This window comes from Tauraco erythrolophus, chromosome 1 (genome assembly GCF_009769465.1).
Source record: "Tauraco erythrolophus isolate bTauEry1 chromosome 1, bTauEry1.pri, whole genome shotgun sequence".
NCBI classification, from domain to species: Eukaryota; Metazoa; Chordata; class Aves; order Musophagiformes; family Musophagidae; genus Tauraco; species Tauraco erythrolophus.
This window is the reverse complement of record NC_141465.1, coordinates 133,537,442-133,559,643: the sequence shown is the minus strand read 5'-3', so window position 1 is coordinate 133,559,643 and position 22,202 is coordinate 133,537,442. Positions and strand designations below refer to the sequence as shown.

The following is a 22,202-nucleotide window of genomic DNA, read 5'->3' as shown; positions in this document are numbered from 1 at the left end:
TCAGCTCTGGGATCCCCAACACAAGAAGGACACGGAGCTGCTGGAGCGGGTCCAGAGGAGGCCACAAAGATGATCCAAGGGCTGAAACACCTCTGCTATGGAGACAGGCTGAGAGAGTTGGGGCTGTTCAGCCTGGAGAAGAGAAGGCTCTGGGCTGATCTTAAGAGAAGACTTCGGAGGGACCTAATAGCTGCCTTCCAATACCTGAAGGGAACCCACAGGAAGGCTGGGAGGGACTTTTTACAAGAATGTCCACTGATAGGACAAGGGGAAATGGGTTTAAGTTGAAGGAGAACAGATTTAGATTAGATCTTAGGAAGAAATTCTTCAGTACAAGGGTGGTAAGACTTTGGAATAAATTGCCCAGAGAAGTTGTGGATGTCCCCTCCCTGGAGGTGTTCAAGGCCAGGTTGGACAGAGCCTCGAGTAGCCTGATCTAGTTGAGAGGAGTCCCTGCCCGTGACAGGGAGGTTGGATTAGATGATCTCTGAGGTCCCTTCCAGTCTATGCCATTCTATGATTCTATGATTCCAGTACCTAAAGGGGGCCTACAGGAAAACTGGAGAGGGACTTTTGACAAGGGTGTGTAGTGACAGGACAAGGGGCAATGGATTTAAACTGAAAGAGGGGAGATTCAGATTACATATAAGGAAGAAATTCTTCCCTCTGAGGGTGGTGAGGCAGTGGCACAGGTTGCCCAGAGAAGTTGTGGCTGCCCCATCCCTGGAAGTGTTCAAGGCCAGGTTGGATGAGGCTTTGGGCAACCTGGTGTAGTGGAAGGTGTCCCTGCCCACAGCAGGGGGGTTGGAACTAGATGATCTTGGAGGTCTCTCCCAACCCAAACCATTCTATGATTCTAACTGCAAGACAACTGGCCAAATCTGAGGCAGCAGTGAGCCACAATACGCTTCAGCAAGGTATTTATCATCTGCCCCTTCTTGCCAGTTCAGTCCTTCAGTAGCTCCTGCCCTTCACACCACACAAAGGAAGCCTTTCTGCCATTGTCTTCTGTCTCCAGTAGGATAATTTTACCATGCCATTGACTGGATTCTCTTTCCCCTCCAAATCTACCAGGTTTCTGCCGGAGAGATACAGCCTATCAGCTACTGAAGAGCACAGAAACATCACAAATAGTTATTCTGTTTTAATCTTCCTATCAACAATACAATGAGTTTTCCAGAAGTTCCCACGAGCTTCTCAGTTTAGTCCATGCCATAAACAAGCTAATCTAAATCCCAGTTTTGGGATCGGCTCGGAAGTGTGCGTACCAGGCAGCAGGCACTAGCAATTGCACACAGGTATCTGCTAACTATTCCTACACTAGTAGCTTGAAGTAATCCCCAACAAGAGAAAAAAGGTGCATTCACAGAAGGCGCAGAAAACTCAGGCAGCCCCTGAGCTAAAAACTTCAGGATGGAGGAAGAGTATCTTACAGCTTCTGCAGACCTCTGAAGTTGGCCAAGGACAAGGTTCAGTACTGAGGGACTGATGGACAAAACATAACTTCCAACTTCTGTGGGATGGTGGTGTTTATAAAGTTTTTGATGTTTATAAAGTTTTTGGATACAAATATACCATGATACAGCCCATGGGCCTTCTTTCAGTAAAGGTCATCTCGCTCTGGCCAGAAGAATTTCCACCAGCATTCCCAGATCTTACACACTTATCCTGAAATAAGCCTTAAGACTGTGACTTGGAAGTACTATGACAAGTTTTGCCTCCAGTTCTCTACCATCCAAAGTGTGCTGAAATCCAACAAAGATGCCTACGAAGAGCGTAACACCCCTCCTCAATGGAGGCACATGGTCCAACAGAACCTGGATAATTCTCTAGGAGGGCTGAGCTTTGGCAGGGAGCCTCAGATGTCCTGCATCCCGAGTTCCCTTTTTTCCATTCCACATGGCATTTTACCATCTCTTTCACATGGGCAATGTTTCTAGAAAGAAACCAGTCTCTCCAGAAGTACAGTGTTTTCCCATCTTCTACACAGAATTGTAAGATGATGGGAGTCCAGTTAAAACTGGCATTGTCACCTAAATATGAGAGCACACTCCAGTGAGCCGACACACTCAGTAAAGATACTAAGTTTCACCACAGAGAAAAACTAATTAAATAGGAATATTTAAACCAAACACATGCATCCACACTCTATTATGAGATAATTAATGCCAGGGTAAACTCAATTCACTTCTCCAATGAGTAAAGGAGAAGCACATGTGGACAAGGCATGCTGACCTTAAAATCATATTAGTCTAAAGTGGCTCAAGTGTAGACAAGAGGAGTTTATTCTGCATTAGAAGCTTATTTGCCATGAAGCTGGTAAAAGAATGATTACTCCTGCTACTTACTTTCACAGAATTTAACCCTTTCATGCTAGTGGAGAATTTCAGCTCCAAGCCACCTGTGTCTACCTTCAACAAATCAGTTAATTTGACAGCTAGAAACATCAGCGGTGCAGAACTTCCACCATACTCAAAAAGGAAACACACCCAGAACTAATACACCACATTCTAAAGTTTAGTGGGTACACTTTTGTTCTCCAATAGTTTATTGCTAAGTTTAAAATACTGCATTTTACTAACAGGTGGATTGATGACTTTGACATAAACGTTTAAAAATGAGGTTCAGTCCCTAGGTGCAGCAGGAAAGCAATGATCTACTTATATTCTGCTTATACACAAGCAAGTCCAGCCTGCATTCAGGAGATAACTCCGTGGCCGATTCAGAACAGCAGCTAAATTTCTTACTCGTACAGGAAAGGACGTGGTAAGACACGAACACTCAGACCTGCAGAGCAGATGAAAAGTGTTACCTCTGAGCAGCTGGTACAGCTTTATGGCAGAAGCAAGCGTGTAATATCGCTGTATCCAAACACTTAGTAAGTTTAACGAAGAACATTCAGCACTATACGGTGTGTGAATAAACTCCACCCATCCAACACTACGGATACTACCAACATCAGATGTCAGAACTTGCTTGTTTACATGACAGGACACCACACGAATTAATCTTCCTGCACTGAAACCAATTAATAAACCTCAAGTGCAGTATCAATTACTAAATTTTAAGTGAATAGTGTTCGACTACCACATTCATCTCCTACTTTTAATACTAACAAAGAATACAACACAAGAAGGACAGGGAGCTGCTGGAGCAAGTCCAGAGGAGGCCACGAAGATGATCCAAGGGCTGGAACACCTCTGCTATGGAAACAGGCTGAGACAGTTGGGGCTGTTCAGCCTGGAGAAGAGAAGGCTCTGGGATGATCTTATAGCAGCTTTCCAGTACTTAAAGGGGGCCTACAGGAAAGATGGAGAGGGGCTTTTGACAAGGGCATGTAGTGACAGGACAAGGGGCAATGGATTTAAACTGAAAGAGGGGAGATTTAGATTGGATCTAAGGAAGAAATTTTTCACTCTGAGGGTGGTGAGGCACTGGCACAGGTTGCCCAGAGAAGTTGCAGATGCCCCATTCCTGGAAGTGTTCAAGGCCAGGTTGGATGAGGCTTTGGGCAACCTGATGTAGTGGAGGGTGTCCCTGCCCATGGCAGGGGGGCTGGAACTAGATGATCTTTTGAGATCCCTTCCAACCCTAACCATTCTATGATTCTATAAGAAAAGATTTACAAAAACGGGCCTACCACCAGGCACCTGCGTCTCATCATGTCTGTCTTTACACCTCTTAACTCAAACCAACATGGGAAGAGTGTTTTTATTATCAAACTCCAAACAAACACAACACATTCATGCTGTAATTAAGCAACAAACTTCTAGGCTGGATCAATCCCTTGGGGCAATACCCAGAGTCAAAGGAGACAGAGAAGTTCGAGCTGTGGTGAGAATACAGAAGAGTCCCTGAAGACTGGAAGCCCACACACCAAAACACACCTGCTGTTTCCAATACCACTTTTAGCACAACCATCACAGGCAAGACTTTGAAAGTTCGCTGTTTTGCCGAAAGAATTCATGAAGGATGCATCCTCCTTATTTCAATCTGGAGCAAATCAGACCTCACAATGCTAAGAACAGCCTGCAAAAACGGATGAGCTGACACAGCCTAACACCCTTCGGAAGATGCCCTTCACCACCGGGAGAGCTTGTCCCAGTCACACACTTGGGAACCTGACAAACCAGTGAGCGTTTTGCGTAGCCATGTGTAAAATTAGATCTCTGTTGTGCGAGCTAACATTCTACTAATATTTTCATTCACAAGAGACCAAGTGCTTAATTAACACTTATACTGAGTCTCGAGCTATTTACCAACACAAAGGAGGTGGTGATTTGATATCGTGGTTCCTTAGACACAGTCCTAAAGACAGATACAGTTCTTGCTCCCCTCCATCAGTAGCATTTAATATTTAAATTTGCAACTGATCTTCTTTTGCAAGTAACATTCTTAGCAAAAAAAGCCAGCATATGTTTGTTAGAACAAGAACAAGCATTGGTTTCCTGTGATGATTTATCCCAGTTTGTATACTTTTGGCTCTGGAAGCAGAGAGATAGGGTACCGTGGCACACTGTAGGATGATCTGCATTGTTACCCAAGTTTTGCAGCTAAAAGTACAGTAATACGAGGGCAACGACATCTCCCAGCCCTCAGAAGTCCCAGTTAAAATAATATACTGGGTTGCTTTTCAATAAATCCTACAAGAAAGTTCACTTCGAGGCACCTGAGCTAGCAAGCTTTGTGCATTAACAAATATCACCTTGACAGACACTCGACTTTATTCTTTCCAAAGAAGTTGAAAACTGTCATAATTGCATCCCAAGTCACAACAGCGTCCGTAAAGCAAGGATAACCCTTCTCAAAGGGAAGCTAATTATTCCTCATAAAATAAAACCTCCAGATAACCATAGGTCTCATTGCTTTGTCTGAACAGTTGCAACTTTCAAACGAGCCACCAGCTGGAAAAGTTAAGCTATTTTACCACACAGTCTTCCTGAGGCAGCAGACTATTTCCACAGCTACCAGTTTACCCCACCATTCAACAGCAACAGGCGAAATCAACATCACGCATTCTTATTTTCCTATTCCAGCATGACTTACGCTGCCCACCACATCCCAAAGAACGTTTTAAATCAGTTTGAGCATTTCAAGACAAGACCATACCTGTGCACACACAGTTAAAACACCTAACCTACTACTAATACAGGTTAATTTAGTATCTAAACTAGTCAGACTACTAAGGAAAATCATTCATACTCCAGCATGTCTTGAAATTCTCAGGCAGGAGAGGGAATATGGCAAAGTTAAAGCACTGTCTTAACATAAACAAAATGTAAAATCCCATCTAAGAAATATTTCCTAGCTTCCTAGCCGTCAACATCTGCTCAGCATCCATGCGGCATCCCTTCTTGTAAGGGAAGGTTATACCTTGTTTCCTTAATAACGAACAAGCTCCTTGTTTTAATTATTAACAGGAAAAAAAAAGGTGACATGCAGCTACTGAACAACATTCAAACTTGAGCTCCTAGTTCTCCTCAAGGCTCCTAATATAAAGAAAATAACTTCTACTGGCATTTTCCCACAGAAACTCTTCAGACAAGAAAACACAGGCTGTGTTTAAAAACAAAACCAAAACCTAAACCACTTTTGAAACTGCTGAGCATCAAAACAGTGTTAAAAGGTAATCAACAAAACCCTCAAATAATTGATTCCCTTCCCTGATTACAAAATGAGTATGGAGAGGGTTTCCAAATGGCTATTAAATGGCACCTGAGATTTAAAGTTTGGTTCAGATTCCAAGAAATTCAGAAAAGAAAAGCACTTTCGGGTTTTGCAGCTATTTGCTTAGATTTTGTTATGTACTACTGTCAATGCAAATCCACTGTCAAGCAATGCTGGTATCAGAAGTGAAACTAACTGTATAGAACTGAAATCAAAATCCCTTTTGCTATCCAAGGAAAACTACACACAGTTGGTAAATAACAGATGTTCAGAAAAAAAAGGACAGTTTCAGTTTTCAATCAATGTTTAGCAACTTTATGACTTGCACCCTTAAAAACATCACTTTGGGGACTAATTTAAGTAAAAATCACACAGAGGAATCTAGTCGCAGTACCTGTTTTTCGAAAAGCTTAAAACACGCCAGGTAACAGCGGCACCATGACCCAAGCCCAATAAGTTGGTTGTATCAAAGGAAAAGCAAACCCCCGTCACACAAGTTATCACACAAAGCGTCAAGAATCACTCAAGTTTGGTTTTCACACCTCCACACTTTCCTAGAGATGAGAAAACGCAAGCAAATACATCATATGTACCATACACAAGCAAAAAAGCCCAATTAATTTGGAGATTACATTTTCAGAAGCTAAAACTGCTCCCACTTGGGGAAACTGTTCTAAAGCAGGGAGAATAACCTGTCCCCTGCCAAACAGGAAGGGCAATACAGAGAAAAGTGTAAAAATCTGGCAAGTATCAAACCAACCTGTAACACAAACTCCATAATGCAAGTCACCTGAAAGTTGTTTAGAAGAGCATTATGCAGTAATCATTGGCCTATTGATAAACCCTCTGGTCATACAACTAAAGTTATCAGGAATTTTGGTGGGGTTTCTTTTTAGCAAACACATAACTCTGGTCACTATCTCATCCTTTAATTTTAATTTATTCTGCAGCTCTCACAAGAAAACTGCTCTTACACACCCACTTCTGTCACGCAGTAAAAGCATTAGTTTTCTTTACAGACATCACTTTAAAAGGAACATTTTCATTAAAAATTCAAACTTTTAAGCGTGTTGGTGGATTTTATGAATAAGTTCTGCAACAGTTTAACAAAATAATGCTTTTTCTAATGAGTCCTTTTGATAACATAAGTAGTACAGGAGTGCTGGGGAACTGAATATAAACACCTATTTCCCAGAAAGTTAACCCTGTTTTTAGAAGTTGGTGGGTCTCACCTGTTTTTTTCATATTGATTAGGCACTGGACAACATGAAGAGCCAATACATTAATCTGATTTCATTACATTTCAGCAGTGGCTGCTGTGAACCCACAGACAGGACGCCTGCACTCTGCAAAAAGCAGCTTTCTTTACACGAGGAAGCACCTACGCGCCGATTTAATCACACGGACCCCCCCGCCTCCCCCAGACAGGGTAGGCTCGGTGGGGAAGAAGGTGAGAATGAGTGCATTTTGGAGGGAAACGCAGGATCCAACGCTGTTGGATCCAAAGCAGCCCAGAGCTAAGCTCCTCCAGCAGCAGGAAGTTTCTACGGGGCCTCGCCGAGCATGCGCCGTGAGCTCCACGGTCTCCCTATGTGGCAAGAGTGCAGAGGCAACAACCAAACCAATAATAGAGACAAGAGACCAAGAGCAACAAGCACCTTCCCCTCTCTATTCCTCCCGCCGCCTCCACGCAGCCCTCCCCCGGGCTGCTCTCTTGGCCCGGGCCCTCCCACATCCAAAGCACGGAACAGGAATGAAGAGAGTCTGGCAACCAAATCTGCTGCTGGAGAGAGAGGAGAAGGGAGGAGGAGCAGCTTGAAAGAAAACAGTGGAGGGCATAACCCACCCCTCCACCTCGCCCAGCTCAGGTGGTGGTGGGGAAGGCGCAAGCAGGGAGGTTATTATCCCCCCCGCCACCACCACCACCTTCCCTGCCTCAACTACAAGAGGGGGCGAAGGGGAGGAGAAGAGAGGGATGGGGATGGCACACAATGGCTGGCTGTGTTTGTGGGCAGGAGATGGCCTGCAACAGCAGCCGGGGGGGGCGGGTGGCGCTCAGGGCTTCTCCGTGCTCGCCCCTACCCCGTTCCTCACCCACGTAGAGAGGAAAGGAAGAGGGGGGGGTGATGAGAGAGGAATCAGGACATTGCCTTGTATGTGTGCGTCCCCTTCTTATTTCAGGGGAGAAATCAAAATGGACACACACATGGAGAAGGGGGGGGGAGGGCAGTTAAACAACCCTCAAGCTGGGGAGAGGGCAGGAGATGGGAGAGACCCGCTGCCAGCGCCAGCCTGAACAAAAATAGTTATTTTAGCTTCTCCTCCTTTCTGCAGGAGTCCCACCCGCACGGAGCTCAGGAGCAAACCCCGAGAAACGAGGCGGGGGGGGGGGGAGCGGAGAAGGGAGGGAGGCCACAGCCGGCACCGAGGCGGGGAGGCCCCCCACCTCCTTCCCGCGCTCCGCTGTGGGGGGAGGCAGCTCCCCACACACACAAACAGCTGCTCCCCCTAAAAAAAAACACAAAAAAAAAGGGCCGTGCTGAGGGGGGAGAGGGCTCCCCTCCCCCCGGGAATCCCAGGCCCCTCCTCTCCCTCAGCGCGCTCCACCCCCGGGGCCGGGAGGAGGCGGGGGGGGAATAGCCCCGGCCCCCCCCTCCGCCCCCCGCCCCGCGGCCCCCCTCCGCCGGCCGTGAGGGGGACAGGGACGGGGGCACGGTGCCCAGGCCGCTCACCCTGGTCTCCGGGCTCCTGCGGCGGCTGCAGGACGCGCTCCAGCTCGGGGAAGGGCAGCTCGGGCAGGTCCAGCAAGGCGCCGTAGCGCTCGAGGAAGGAGCAGACGACGGCGAAGTTGGGCCACGAGCCCGGGCAGCACGGGCCTGCCGGAGGAGCGGCGGGCGGAGATGGAGCCGGAGGAGCCGCCGCCGCCGCCGCCATCTTGGACCTGAGGATGGAGAAGGAGCTGGGGGGGGGTGGGGGGGGGCGGGGGGAGGGAGGGGGCGCCGCCGGGCCGCGCCGCCACTATCCCACAATGCAACGGCGGCGCGGGGAGAGGAGAGGCGGGGAGGGGGCGGCGGCCAGAGCGGCGTGAGGCAGCTCCCCTCCGCCGCGTGCGGCGAGGGGAATGAAAACAAGGCGGGGCTGCGGCTGGGGCGAGGCGGGGCCATTGTGACGTGTCTGAGGGGGATAGACGCCGGGCTGACCAATCGTAGCGGGCGGGGGGCGGGGCCGACGGATAGCGCTAGCCAATGATGGGGCAGAGGGTGTTCCGCCCCGCCCGCCCCCCTCCGGGATAGGCGGAGGCAGCGCCCGGCGGGGAAGGGGTCGCGCGCGCGGTGGTGAGTCTGTCCCGGGTCGCCTCAGCGTGAGGGGAGGCGGCGGGAGGGGCGGGCGGGTCGGTGCGGCCCCGCCGGTGTGCTCCCGGCCCCGCTGTGCTCCCGGCCCCGCTGTGCTCCCGGCCCCGCTGTGGAGCGAGCCGCTTCCCCGCCGGCGGCGGAGAGGCGTGAGGCGGCGCGGCCTCGGGGCGCGCCGCGCAGGGCCGTGTTTCCGGGGGGGGGTCCGGAGCCGCCCCGCGCCCCCTCCATCCCTGCCTCCCGCTGCGGGCTCGCGGCTAGACCCCCCCCGGTGCTTCCATCGGGTCTCGGTTCTCTCCGCCCTTCCTTCTCCCCGCCGTGTTCGCTGAACGCCCCTTGCCAGAGGAGAAGCACCCCCCTTCTCCGTGACACCCCCCCCCCCCCCGATAACGCGCCTTCCTCAGGCGCCCCGGCAGAATTCGGTTGCCGAAATCCCCAAAAAACGTGTTCCTAGTTTTACGCGTGGCGTCTGCCCCCCGTCCCTACGCAGTTCGCTTCAGTTTAGCCTGTCCCTCTCTCCCTGCCTTCCCACCGTCGGTATTTAAGCCCTGCCCTGCTTCCCCAGCGGCTGGATCACTCCCGAACCGCCCCGACCGCCGGGAATTCGCCCACCCCCCTCCTGCCGACACCCCCTCCTGCCGACCCCTTTCCCAGCTGTGCTGCAGAGCCGCCCTCCTCCTTTGGTACCTTCCGGGAGTTGTCCTGCCTGAAACTTGACGTCCCCCGATTGACTTTGTCACCTTTATCCTCTTCGATCTCAGGTTGTGCTTGGATTTTATAAAACGCTCTTTCCTTCTGTAGTTTCCCAACAAAATATTCACTGGCGCGCTGCTCCCGTTTACCTATTTTTGTTTTATTTGTTGCTGGTGAGTGCTACTTTGGAACAGTGTTTACCTCCACAGGACACAGGTGTGCTGGCAAGTTTTAAATCCACCTGCTTGGCTGACTGCACTTCCATCTCAAGTTTCTTCCGTTTCGTTCTCGGCTATTTTTATCTTCTGCCATCCTTAGCCGCTGCTTCGTTTCGTTCTTTCAGCATAGTCTCCTTGCATAAGCTTGTCTTTTGCCTCCTTTTAAGCTCCTCTGTTTCCTTTGTTTCCCGTGTTTTTAAATTCTCATAACTCTGCTTATAGATCCCTGAGCCGTTTTTCCTCCTCGTCTCTTTGTGTTTGGAGTGCCGAGATTTTCAGAAATTGGTGTTTAGATGATATTTGTGTCTCTTTTGATCTTAAGTGGTACTGTATATTTCGGTGCTGTACGTTCATCGTAGGGAATAGTTAAAAGAACAGCTCGTTTGCTGGGGAAATATTTTCCTGCTCCTTGGTGACTGGACTGTGCCCTGCATTGAGAACATCCAAAGTTCCTGTTTAAAAGTTCATTCTTACTTCAATTTCAGATACCTTTATTAATTCAGATAACCCGACCTTACTGATAGTCTCCAGTAGTATTATGGGAAATAGTTTTAGATTACAAATGGTTATTTATGGCTTTTAACTTTTGTGTCTTCGTTTCTGCTATTTACTTGGTTTTGTGCTGTTTGGAAAAGATAGGATGGAACTCTTGCTCTCCATTTGCGGTTTGTGCCCGTTTGATGCACGGTCTCAGCCTTGTCATACAATTTGCATCGGGAAATCTGATATTCCGAATCATTCCATTATACATTCACCTCTGTCTAACCTCCAGGTTGAATTCTACCATTTTCTCTCAAAACTAGCACAGGCAAAAGCTATTTTCATTCTTCAGAGCCAGGTTCTGGGTGGCTTATTCAGCCTTTACTCTTCACCTGATGGCTAGTTTCATTCTGTGGGGACTACTGCTGGTTATTCCTTCTGCTATAATCTCCCTTCAAGCAGATTTTTGGAAAAATGGTCTTACAGACCTTCATTTGAATCCATTGCATTGCGGATGTGGAATGAGAGAATCTAGAATATATGATTCCAAGAAAGTTTCACTCCCCTGTAGCTGCTTGCCTGGCTTCCTACATAGCTGGGCACACGTGCCACTAACTTTACAAAGGACCAAGAAAGAAAGAGTTGCCCGCCATTCTCTGGAAGGAGCAGCTCTGGCAGCCTCAGTCCTGTGCCAGACCCAAGTAACGCAATTTTTACGTCGTACAACGTTTGAAGCGGAATACTGAGATCCGCTCCTGGCAATCCAGGAAGAGCATGTCCTGTTTGGCCGTACTGTGGTTTGCTCTGGCACCTGGAAGACAGGAAAGGAGGTTTCCAGGAGGACTGGAAGTCTGGTAATCCAAAGATTTCTCCTTTGTCAGGGCTCTTTCTTTAATCTGCACCACCAGGATTCCTATAATCGATTTTTATTTTTTTCCTCTGGTGAATTTGAACAATTAACAAGTAAAGGATGAGAAACTGCATACCTGGAAGGATTTGCCCATGAGGTTTTCTGGATTGGCCAGGAGCAGAGCTCTTTTTACTGCAGAAACAATTTTCTTCATAACACAGATTTCAGACCATCTTCTTCTGAACTGGAAGGGCAGGAAGGTGACTCTACACTTGAGACGTGTCAGTTGGCTGCCATGCTAGTCTGATGTGATTCCAAGTTACCATCACCGTGTGATTCCTCTCTCTGGTTCCCCTCTCCTTGTCTGCTGCCAGAATTGCACCAGCAATCAGATTGCAGCAATGGGGAGGACTGGAAGAGGGTGTAAGACTTCATGGTGCGGTGAGGTGGTACTTTCAGAGGCAGAGTCCCTGCCCTACTGATGCCCAGTGGTGATTGTGGTTGATCTAAAAATGACTGTGGTTACTACCAAAAAGCAGTTGGTCTGTAGCAGAGCTGATAAGGCCTCAGCTGGAGCACTCTGTCTAGTTTTAGGCAACAGATGTCAAAGAAAGATGGATCCAATTGCTGGCTGCCAGGAGGGAAAAAAAAATAAAAGGAGAAAATAAGCAGAAATTTAGAAAACATGACTGAAGGGAAGTGAAGAGGGCAGATTTAGATTGGATATAAGGAAGAAATTCTTAACTGTTAGGGTGGTGAGGCGCTGGACCAGGTTGCCTAGAGAAGCTGCAGATGCCCCATCCCTGGAAGTGTTCAAGGCCAGGTTGGATGAGGCTTTGAGCAACCTGGTGTAGTGGAGGGCGTCCCTGCCCATGGCAGGGGAGTTGGAACTAGTGATATGGCAGTGCTGTGGCTTTGTTCATGGCTTTTCCATTGGGTTGGTTGGTTTGGGATTTTTTAATACCACTTTGAATTAATAAAGTGGCCAAAGGAGCAGTGTATAGCTCAGGTGTTTTAGGAAATTATCAACATCTTCATCATGTGTTTTAGGGAGAAGATTAAAACCCAGATGTGAGAGGATGTTCTGGGACCTGATCCCCGTTCGTAGTTCTAAAAGTTGAGCACCCAATACTCGTACAGATTTAGCACGTAAAACGGTTTGCCCAAAATCATGGAGAAAATCCCCGAGAGGACTGGTAATTCAGCAAATCTGCTGGTCCTCAGTTCAGTTCTGTTGTCACAAAGTCACATGAATAAAGTCTGTCATAGCGTTTCCTTCCTGGCTCCTTGGGGCAAGGGCAGAATCTTCTGGTTTTGTTAACATGCTGATGTTATGTACTAAATATCCCTTTTCCAGACTTTGGTTCAACTCTGGGATGTCTTCCCCTGAAATTGCTTCCCTCTCCTGGGGTCAGATGAAGGTGAAAGGCTGCGCCACGACATACAAGGACTGCAAAGTGTGGCCGGGAGGAAGCCGAGCATGGGATTGGCGAGAAACTGGGACTAATGTAAGTTTGCTGTTTGCTGTCCATTCTGCATTTTCAACGGTCCAGAGAGCAGCTGTTAAAGCTGCAGCCAGAAGCTCAGGAAGCTGCCTTTTGCCTTGATCTAACTGCTGGGTTTCTCCTGGGAAGAACTGAGTGTGTGTTTCAGAAGTGGCTGTGTGGAGAGGCGAGAGGACTGCAGGTGCACAACGTCCTGCAGGTGACACGGTGTGGCAACTGTTGCCCCCAGTCATAGAATCATAGAATCACAGACGGTTTGGGCTGGAAGGGACCTCAAAGATCATCTAGTTCCAACCCCCCTGCCATGGGCAGGGAAACCCTCCACTACATCAGGTTGCCCAAAGCCTCATCCAACCTGGCCTTGAACACTTCCAGGAATGGGGCATCCACAACTTCTCTGGGCAACTTGTTCCAGTGCCTCACCACCCTCAGAGTGAAAAATTTCTTTCAGCTGGCCTGACCGCCCTGCTATCACACACCTTAGACCTCTCAAAGGGCATTCTGCGTTTGATTAAGAATGTGGTTATCGTAAGATGCTGGTGACAACCTTTTTTCAGACTGTGTAAACAAGTCATCTTGAGTGAAATAGGAAAAAAATTCCTGGGAAGTTAAAAGAAAGCCACAGTAACTGACCTTATGTGCTTGGAAGACAACCATGCATGTGGTTTAGCTTATATCCTTCTCCTTGGGGTCCCTTGTACTTATTTCAGAGGAAAACACGCAGCTCTGGTGTCACATGTACTGGTGTCTCTGTGAAAAGCTCAGGGCCTGGCTAACCACACCATGACTTCTCTTGGTAGCCCTACACTGAGTGCTTACCCTGACAGTGTTTGAACTATCTGTAAATGCTATCAGAATCCATAAAATAAATGGAATAGTATTGACATTCCAGTTTTAGAAGCCGCATAATATCTATCGTATTAGGAACTTGGTGTTGATAATTCTTCCGGTATTAAGGCTTGAAGTAGAATAGCTGTGTGGGCTAGAAAAAAAAATAATCCATACTTTCTAAGCAAAAGTTAAAGCATGGAAGAACTTCGTACTGATCAGGCCCTGGACCCAGCACCCACAGCTGCACCCACGCAGAGGATCCAGCACCGTCGGATTCATTTTGATGCAGCTGAAGGACAGAACCTTTGGGTTTGGAACTTCATCTGTAATCTTTGGGGGAACAGAACTTTTTTAAGCCTTCAGAGTTCAGTTTATGCAGAGTATGTAATGCCAAGAGCAAGGTGGTGCTGTCGTGCACGTATATCTGTACCTTGCAGAGAGAAAGATAACTCTGTGTGTAACCTTTTAAAAATAATTTTATTCATGGCCCCATTATGAAAAATGAAGTTTTCACTGCTTGGCTCTTCAGAGGGGTGGGTTCTGTGGTGCATGATGTCACATTTTGTTTGTTTGACAATATTGGTTTCCTGGTTTGTGTGCACATATGACGGGAGAAGCAGAAGAGATGTAGTAGCTGGAAAGTTCCCAACTAGTTCCCAGCTCCATCACATTTTGACACTCATTCCAACCACTGGAAAACTTTGGGTTCAAGTTAGAACTACCTACTAGCATTTAGGAGGCCGTGCTTTCTTTTCAAGTTTTCAACAGTGGATGTCTTCGGGTGATAGGTAAAAGCTTTAAGTCCAGAAAAGTCCTTGGAAGAGTCCTCCAATGAAACAAGAAACAGGAGTCTGTGTTAAATGAAGATCAGAGGAGAAAAAACAATGGTTGGGTTATTTGAGAGGCAGGTTTTCTGGCATCCTTTTTGTATCACCAGGGAGTAAAAAAATCCCTGTTTAGGTTTTGCCTTATATAGGCCACTTTTAAAGCTCCTGCTTTAGGTCAGTTCCATCCTTCTTGCAGCTCTGAGCGAGTTGGGTGATTTGATTTCAAAATGAATAGCAAGCAACAAATGTGAGAACAGAACTAAGCTTTTCTAGACTGCATCTCCAACTCTAGAAGAAGTACAAAAAGTTATTCCAGTCAGCGCTGGAATTAGCAGGATTCTCCAGGTGCATTTTCTGTGTGTTTCTTTACAGTAGACTACAGAGTCCCTACTTTTTCTGAGCATGTTCGAGGGGGTGGGTGGAGCTGAAGTTTGAGAAACAAGCAGTGCTGGTCATGTCCCACACTTCAGTTGGAAATAAATTGCTTCCTTGCCTTCTCTGCTATCAGCCTGCTGTCTAGTATGTAATTCTTCCATCAGGAAAATTGTATAACTGGCTCTGCAAGGTTCTGTAACTAAGCAGTAATAGTTTTTATGGCCTTAGCCCTTGGGGATGGAAGGCAGCCTCCCTGGCTGGCTGCACTTCAGTGCTATCTGCTAGTGGCAGAGAAGTAGGAATCCTGGAAGGAAGACCAGAGAATAAAACAGGCAAGAAATTCTTCTGCCCTTTCTCTTTCCCTTCAGCTGTCAGATTAGCAACAATACAGTTATTCCATGATGTTACATGTTTCCTGTAGTGACACTAAGTTTCCTACAAAACATGTAGAAGCCTCCAGCTAAGTGTCCTGTGTAACCAAAGAAAATCCATTCGTTCCATGGCTTTAGTGTCTGGGGGGTACTTACCAAATGACAGCAAGCCTTCCCCAGCAATCTAATTATTGTAATTGCACTAAACCATACCAGTTCTTTTTGTCTGAGTCTACTTTAAAAACCCTGAAGGCAAGGCATTACCTACTCTGTCATAAACATGTGCTTGCAGTGATTTCATCTGGGGAAGCTCTGCCTACGGAAGCGAACTCTGCGTTCTAGGTGTGGATATCAAATGGAAATGGACTATGGGGACACAACTTCAGTACCAGGTGACCCAGGTACCCAGCCCCTGAGCTGGAAGACAGAGAGCAGAATGAAGCCTTCATAATCCAAGGGAAAATGGTTAACAACCTGCTACACCACCTACATGCACACAGGTCTGTGGGGATGGATGGGATCCACCCCAGGGTACTGGCAGCTGGCAGAAGGGCTCACCAAGCCACTTTCCATTGTTTATCAGCAGTCCTGGCTCACCAGGGAGGTCTCAGCTGATGAAGTAAGCAAATGTGACGCCCACCTACAAGAAGGGCTGGAAAGAAGATCTGGGGAACTACAGGCCTGTCGGTCTGACCTTGGTGTGGAAATGCACATCCTGCTTGACTAACCTGATCTCCTTCTATAACAAGGTGACCTGCTTCGTGGATGAGAGAAAGGCTGTGGATGTTGTCTATCCAGACTGTAGGAAAGCCTTGACACCATTTCCCACAGTGTTCTCCTGGAGAACTGGCTGCCCATGGCTTGGACAGGTGTAATCTTTGCTGGGTAAAAAACTGGCTGGCTGGCCGGGCCCAAAGAGTTGTGGTGAACGGAGTTAAATCCAGTTGGTGGCCGGTCACAAGTGGTGTTCCCCAGGGCTCAGCGCTGGGGCCAGTTATGTTCAATATCTTTATCAATGATCTGAACCAGGGGATTGAGTGCACCCTTGGTAAGTTTGCAGACGACACTCAGTTTGGTGGGAGTGTTGATCTACTTGAGGGTAGCAAGGCTCTGCAGAGGGATCTGGACAGGCTGGATCCATGGGCCAAGGCCAATTGTACAAGGTTCAACAAGGCCGAGTGCCAGGTCTTGCACTTGGGTCACAACAACCCCACGCAACCCTACAGGCTTGGGGAAGGGTAGCTGGAAAGCTGCCTGGTGGAAAAGGACCTGAGGGTGTTGGTCAACAGCATCTGAATATGACCCACAGTGTGCCCAGGTGGCCAAGAAGGCCGATAGCATCTGGGCTTATATCAGCAATAGTGTGGCCAGCAGGACTGGGGTAGTGGTTGCCCCCCTGTACTTGGCACTGGTGAGGCCACACCTCAAATCCTGTGTTCTGTTTTGGGCCCCTCACTACAGGAAAGACATGGAGAAGCTGGAGCGTGTCCAGAGAAGGGCAACGAAGCTGGTGAAGGGTCTGGAGTGAGGTGGAGGTCAGTCTCCTCTTCCAAGTCACAAGTGATAGGACCAGAGGAAATAGCCTCAAGTTGTGCCAGAGGAGGTTTAGACTGGATATTAGGAAAAAATTCTTTACCAAAAGGGTTGTCAGGCTTTGGAATTGGCTGCCCAGGGAAGTGGTGGAGTCACCATCCCTGGAGGGATTTAAAAGACGTGTAGATGTGGTGCTTGGGGCCATGGTTTAGAGGTGGACTTGGCAGTGTTGGGTTAACAGTTGGACTTGATGATCTCAAAGGTCTTCTCCAACCTAAAGGATTCTACAATTCTAACGTGGGGAACCATAAAGGTGAATCATCTCTGTTGCTGAAATTCCTGATGCCGTCCAGGCTAAAGACTTTCTGGTGGGATAAGTTTAATCCATTCATTGGACGTGGCACTCCACTGTGGAAGGTTTCCCTCACCTGCAACTTCAGGAGCTCAAGTGTTTGTTTCAGCTTGGAAATCCTTGCCCTGTCCAGCCAGCTGAAGCACTGACGAGGCTGACAGGAGAACTCTGGCACCTTGTGAGAGGCTGCAGCACCAGCTGCTGAAGGCTTGGGTGGGGGAAGAAGAAGAGGAGAGGACCTAAGGACATGGAGGAGAAAAGCTCACTAACTGATGGACCAGCAGAAGGCAGTTGTTAAGGTGGTGCTTTGACCTTAATTCATTGAAGGAATGTGGTATTTTCTGGAAATACAGGGGTTAAAGATGTACAGGCGTCTCCATTAAAATAACATTCTCCAGAAGTCCACCGTGGCGTTACCTACGTCAAGTGAGAAAGTGATCTCAGTCCTCTAAAAGAACTTAAGAATCCTGCCAAAAAAAAAAAAAAAAAAGGGAGAGAGAGGGAATAGTATTTATGATTTTTAAAAAAATGCACACCAGAGAGAGGCCATATTCTAGCCACAGGCTGTGCTGTGTCTTCCTCTTGGCCATGCAGGGATACACAGGAATTGCATCCGAGGGGAGAATTACTGTGACATAGTGATGGTTTATACTCACGTTACCGGTGGATGTGGGGATTCATGCCTTTAAAGCCTACTAGTAGGAAATTTTCTGTAAAAATTCAATCAACGTGCTGTTAAAGCTCTTCTTTTTTCTTTAAGGAGTTTAGTTTCAAATATTCCCTTCTCAAAATAACAGAAATGGAAACTGTTGAATGGAGCTAGCCCATATGTTTCAGTCCTCTTTGGTAAATGAGATTTGCAAAGTAAACAATGAAAGAATTGAATAATTTTAATTATTTGAGGAGGTCTTTGTGAGTCAAGTGAGGAAACTTTGGCTTGCCGCAGTCCTTGTTGCAGAAGGATTTTGTTCCTTTGAAAACGAACAGCAATATGTTGCAATTTCTTGATTTCACTTTCATATTTATAAAGTGCTCGTTGTTAGACAGGAGCGTTTTAGAATTGTGAAATGCACCTTTTTATTTATTTATTATCCAACACAAGAAGGACACGGAGCTGTTGGAGCGGGTCCAGAGGAGGCCATGAAGATGATTCTATGATTCGAGGGCTGGAGCACCTCTGCTCTGGAGACAGGCTGAGAGTTGGGGCTGTTCAGTCTGGAGAAGAGAAGGCTCCGGGGTGATCTTATTGCAGCTTTCCAGTACTTAAAGGGGCTACAGGAAAGCTGGAGAGGGAATTTTTCCAAGGGCGTGTAGTGATAGGACAAGAGGCAATGGATTTAAACTGAAAGAGGGGAGATTTAGATTGGATATAAGGAAGAAATTCTTCCCTCTGAGGGTGGTGAGGCACTGGCACAGGTTGCCCAGAGAAGCTGTGGCTGCCCCATCCCTGGAAGTGTTCAAGGCCAGGGTGGATGAGGCTTTGAGCAACCTGTGTAGTGGAGGGTGTCCCTGCCCATGGCAGGGGGGTTGGAACTAGATGATCTTTGAGGTCCCTCCCATCCCAAACCATTCTGTGATTCTATGATTTTTAACTGTTTTATAAAGAATTACGATATTGCCATCGATTGATTAGCTGCCCTCCTTCACCTGCACATGAAACACCTTTTTAAGGACCAGTGTTACCTGTGCAGAAAGGAGGGTCGTGCTACGTTTTGGTACTGCTGATTTACCCTGCTGCTCTGTGAACGTTTCACAACGTGGAGATGAAGCTTTCCTGGTTGGTGCTGTCAGAACACAGACTGTTCCTTTCCTTCCCTGCCACTTAGCATTCTCCAGGAGTGCAGCCAGCTGACCTTGAAGAAGTTGTCCAGAAGGGTGTTAGAACTCTGGTGATCGGTCGTGGCATGAGTGAGGCTTTGCAGGTAGGTCTTTGTTCCGTGAGGAACGTAAAACAGAACTGTTTGTTCATTAAGGTGGGGGAGAAAAATCTAAGATGCTTTACTAAGAGGGGAAAAAAATTCAGGATGTTGAATTAGCATGACTGAGCTCCTGCCAGGAGCCACTCTCTGCCCAAAACATCATCTGAGCTCTTCTGTGTCAGTGTCAGTGTCAAGCAGTGAACAGGTTTGTGTTCCACAGGAGCGATTTAAACAAGGAGAGTTTTTTACAGCGTCGTTTGTCCCCCTCTCTTAAAGTGAGTTATGAACTAGCTCTCCAGCCTGCTGTAGACACTTGGATAATTAGGCATTTTTGTCACTAATGGTGGCAGGGTGTCGTTTCAGCGGATAAACCACCTGTGGAAAGCTCAGAAGTGCTGAGCTTTATGGCGTGAGCAGCAGTTCCTTAGCCTTTCGGTAAAGTGAGTGACACCTTATTTGGATTAATTACCTTTAGCTGCAGTTCTATTTATTTTTCTAGGAAAGGGCTGCGTTTTGAACCGTGTTAAGGGGAGATGGGAGGTGTCTGTTAGCAAGTAGCTTTATTGAAGAGGAAAAAAAAAAATTATGTCAATCTTAGAAAAATCTGAGTATTACCAGCTACTTGAATGCATCTACTAACAAACGACCTCAGTGCCTGTTTTTCCTCAACCTTTACAGCACGGGGGGGAGAAGAATCTCACACTTGTTCTTCCCATTTCCTTTTGTCTTCTGAGGTTCCATCATCTACCGTGGACTACGTGAGGAAAAACGGGATTGACGTGCTGGTGTTGCAAACGGAGAAGGCTGTGGAAGAGTACAACGCCCTGGCTGCTCAGGGTGTCAAAGTGGGGGGAGTCTTCCATTCAACCTGCTGAAGCCTTCCAGCTCATTCCGCCTTCCTTGACCGCAGCCAAACCGCGGACGCAGCTCTGCGCCGAATGGAATTAGTCAACGGAACGCGGACTTCACGTGCCAAAGCATTTGTGCACCGGCGATGGAAAACGCGAGGACAGTTTGTTAGTTCAGGATTTAAACAGGGTGCTCACAAAAAAGGGCTGCTAATTAGATAGGTTAATTACAGAACCATTTCCGTACATTCTTGAGATGGACCTAATCTGCCTCTGAAGACTGTCCGTGTTCTGGTTACTTAACTTTTCACGTGTTGGCTAAATTAAGATAGTAGGTTTTGAGTACTTTTCTTAGGAAACGGCCCAAAATTACATTATTGGCTATCTGAATACAGCTGTGAAATATCTGATGAGTACAACCAAGTGGTAGACACAAAGTGGTGGTAAAGAAGCACTTTATAAATAAGTTAAAAATAAAATAAATTACAGAGCGAACCCAGAGCGTACAACTTTGCCTCCTGCTGGTGGCTTCAGTCAGGGTATTGACTATGCAGATCTGTTTGTGATGATTCACATAATTTAGCACTTGTAAATTTTACACTGAACCTGGAAAAAGGAAAAAAAAATATCTACAGGGAATAAAGATAAAATCTGGGCCTTAAAGAATTTTCCTGTTAATTGTGAATTGTGGGGACCGAGTTGTGCAATACGTGTCTGTTCCAAAGTCCCTGCGTGTTTAAAATCATCGGAAGGATTTGTCACCAAACTAGAGTTTGGGGCACAAAACCATCGATCTTTAGGAAATCAGTCTTGATTGCTGCTGGCAAGCTGAGGAGGGATGAGAGAATTCCTCCTGCTTGTCATTCGTTATCTGGTCATTTAAACATTGTGCCAACAAGCGTATTATTACGCTGAGGATTTGGAAAGCTCTTGTCGTTACTGTTCCTGGTGGGCTTCTGTGAATGCTGTCAGTTGTATGTTCACCCGCTGTCGATTTCTTTTCTCTTCCACCAGGCTCACTGCTTCTCACAAAGATGCCACTAGACGTGCCCTGCGGCGCTCGGAACCAGCCACGCAGTGAGGTGGCAGAGAGGCTTAGAGCAATATGGGAATGCCACGGCTTTGCCAAGGCCCAGCAACAGCCCTTCACAAAATACTCTGCTCTCTTTCTGTTTATTTGCTCTGGTAATTGCTTCAAACCTTTTCTCTGAGAAAGTACAACGCGGTGGAAAAGCAAAGGGAAAGTGAGTACTTGAAAGTGTTATCTTGCAATCTCCTAATTGCAGCAATATTTTCTGTTAGTGGAGCCCTATTTGAGGCAACATCTTATCTAAACCAGCAAGAGCTGCCTCTGTGTTCTCTGACACAGCAGCCAGTATAATGCTGTCATCATCCCAGTTCCTACCAATCTGCAGAGTGTGGAGACTTTTTGCATTAAACTGTTCCTGTCTTATAGCAGAGGTGGTTTTACAAGGGTGTGTAGTGACAGGACAAGGGGCAATGGATTTAAACTGAAAGGGGGGGGCGGATTTAGATTGCATATAAGGAAGAAATTCTTCCCTCTGAGGGTGGTGAGGCACTGGCACAGGTTGCCCAGAGAAGCTGTGGCTGCCCCATCCCTGGAAGTGTTCAAGGCCAGGTTGGATGAGGCTTTGGGCAACCTGGTGTAGTGGAGGGTTTCCCTGCCCATGGCGGGGGGGTTGGAACTAGATGATCTTTGAGGTCCCTTCCAACCCAAACCGTTCCATGATTCTATGACTCATCTGATCACAGCCAGATAATTGCATTATTTCATTTTTGGCCTTGAGGCAGCCTTAAATAGGAAGAGACTTCGTAAGGACATACTGAGAGGACAATTCCAGTTTCTTAAGTCCTGCTGCACGTTACACTGTTAGAAGCTGAGCAAACACATTATCTTTCTTTTCCTACTTTTTTAAAAAAAAAATATTTCGTATTAATGTGGTGTATCGTTAACAATGAAGCCACGTTCACCAAAACTGCTCAGCCCAGGTCCCGCATTTGAGAAAAATACTGCGGGCTCCTCCCCACTGGTGCTTCAGGCTTTGGCCTCCCAAAAGGCACGGGAGGGGCACAGCCCCTTTGGCACTGCCAGGTGACTTTCAGAGGTTGTGCCCTACCCAGCTTTGTGCTGCAGCCTCTGGATCGTTCCTTTCATTTGGCAATGGGTAGGATCCAGAAGGTTCCACTTCTGAAACCGGAGTTGCTGCCTGCAAAGAAATGGATTTCCCTTTTTTAAAGGCAAACTGCAAAGTCTCGCCACCATCAGTAGAAAATGTCAGTGTCAGGAGGAGATAATCTGCTGGGAATCTTTTCCATCCCTAGCTTCTCTTCCTTTACTGCTCCATCACAGCTTCCCAAGTCA

General features: G+C 47.3%; 2 protein-coding genes across 3 annotated transcripts in view; one reads left to right on the top strand and one right to left on the bottom strand.

Moving 5' to 3' along the window:
• The window catches only part of RSF1 (remodeling and spacing factor 1), a 73,972-nt gene extending 65,444 nt beyond the window's left edge, over nt 1-8,528 (bottom strand). Inside the window, exon 1 of the mRNA XM_086622193.1 lies at nt 8,400-8,528. The gene's annotated coding sequence lies outside the window, so the exon portion shown is untranslated. The remainder of the gene's footprint in view (nt 1-8,399) is intronic.
• Nucleotides 8,529-8,971: 443 nt separating this feature from the next.
• On the top strand, nt 8,972-20,484 carry AAMDC (adipogenesis associated Mth938 domain containing). 2 transcript variants are annotated; one of them, XM_086614868.1, is made up of 4 exons: nt 8,972-9,002; nt 12,616-12,766; nt 18,879-18,974; nt 19,706-20,484. In XM_086614868.1, exons 2-4 carry the CDS (start codon nt 12,635-12,637, stop codon nt 19,844-19,846), a joined length of 369 nt encoding a protein of 122 aa, XP_086470994.1. In that variant the 5' UTR covers nt 8,972-9,002; nt 12,616-12,634; the 3' UTR covers nt 19,847-20,484. The 2 variants fall into 2 exon arrangements, with proteins under 2 accessions (XP_086470994.1, XP_086471000.1); XM_086614874.1 differs by lacking the exon at nt 8,972-9,002 and adding an exon at nt 9,745-9,778.
• Nucleotides 20,485-22,202: the final 1,718 nt, after the last annotated feature.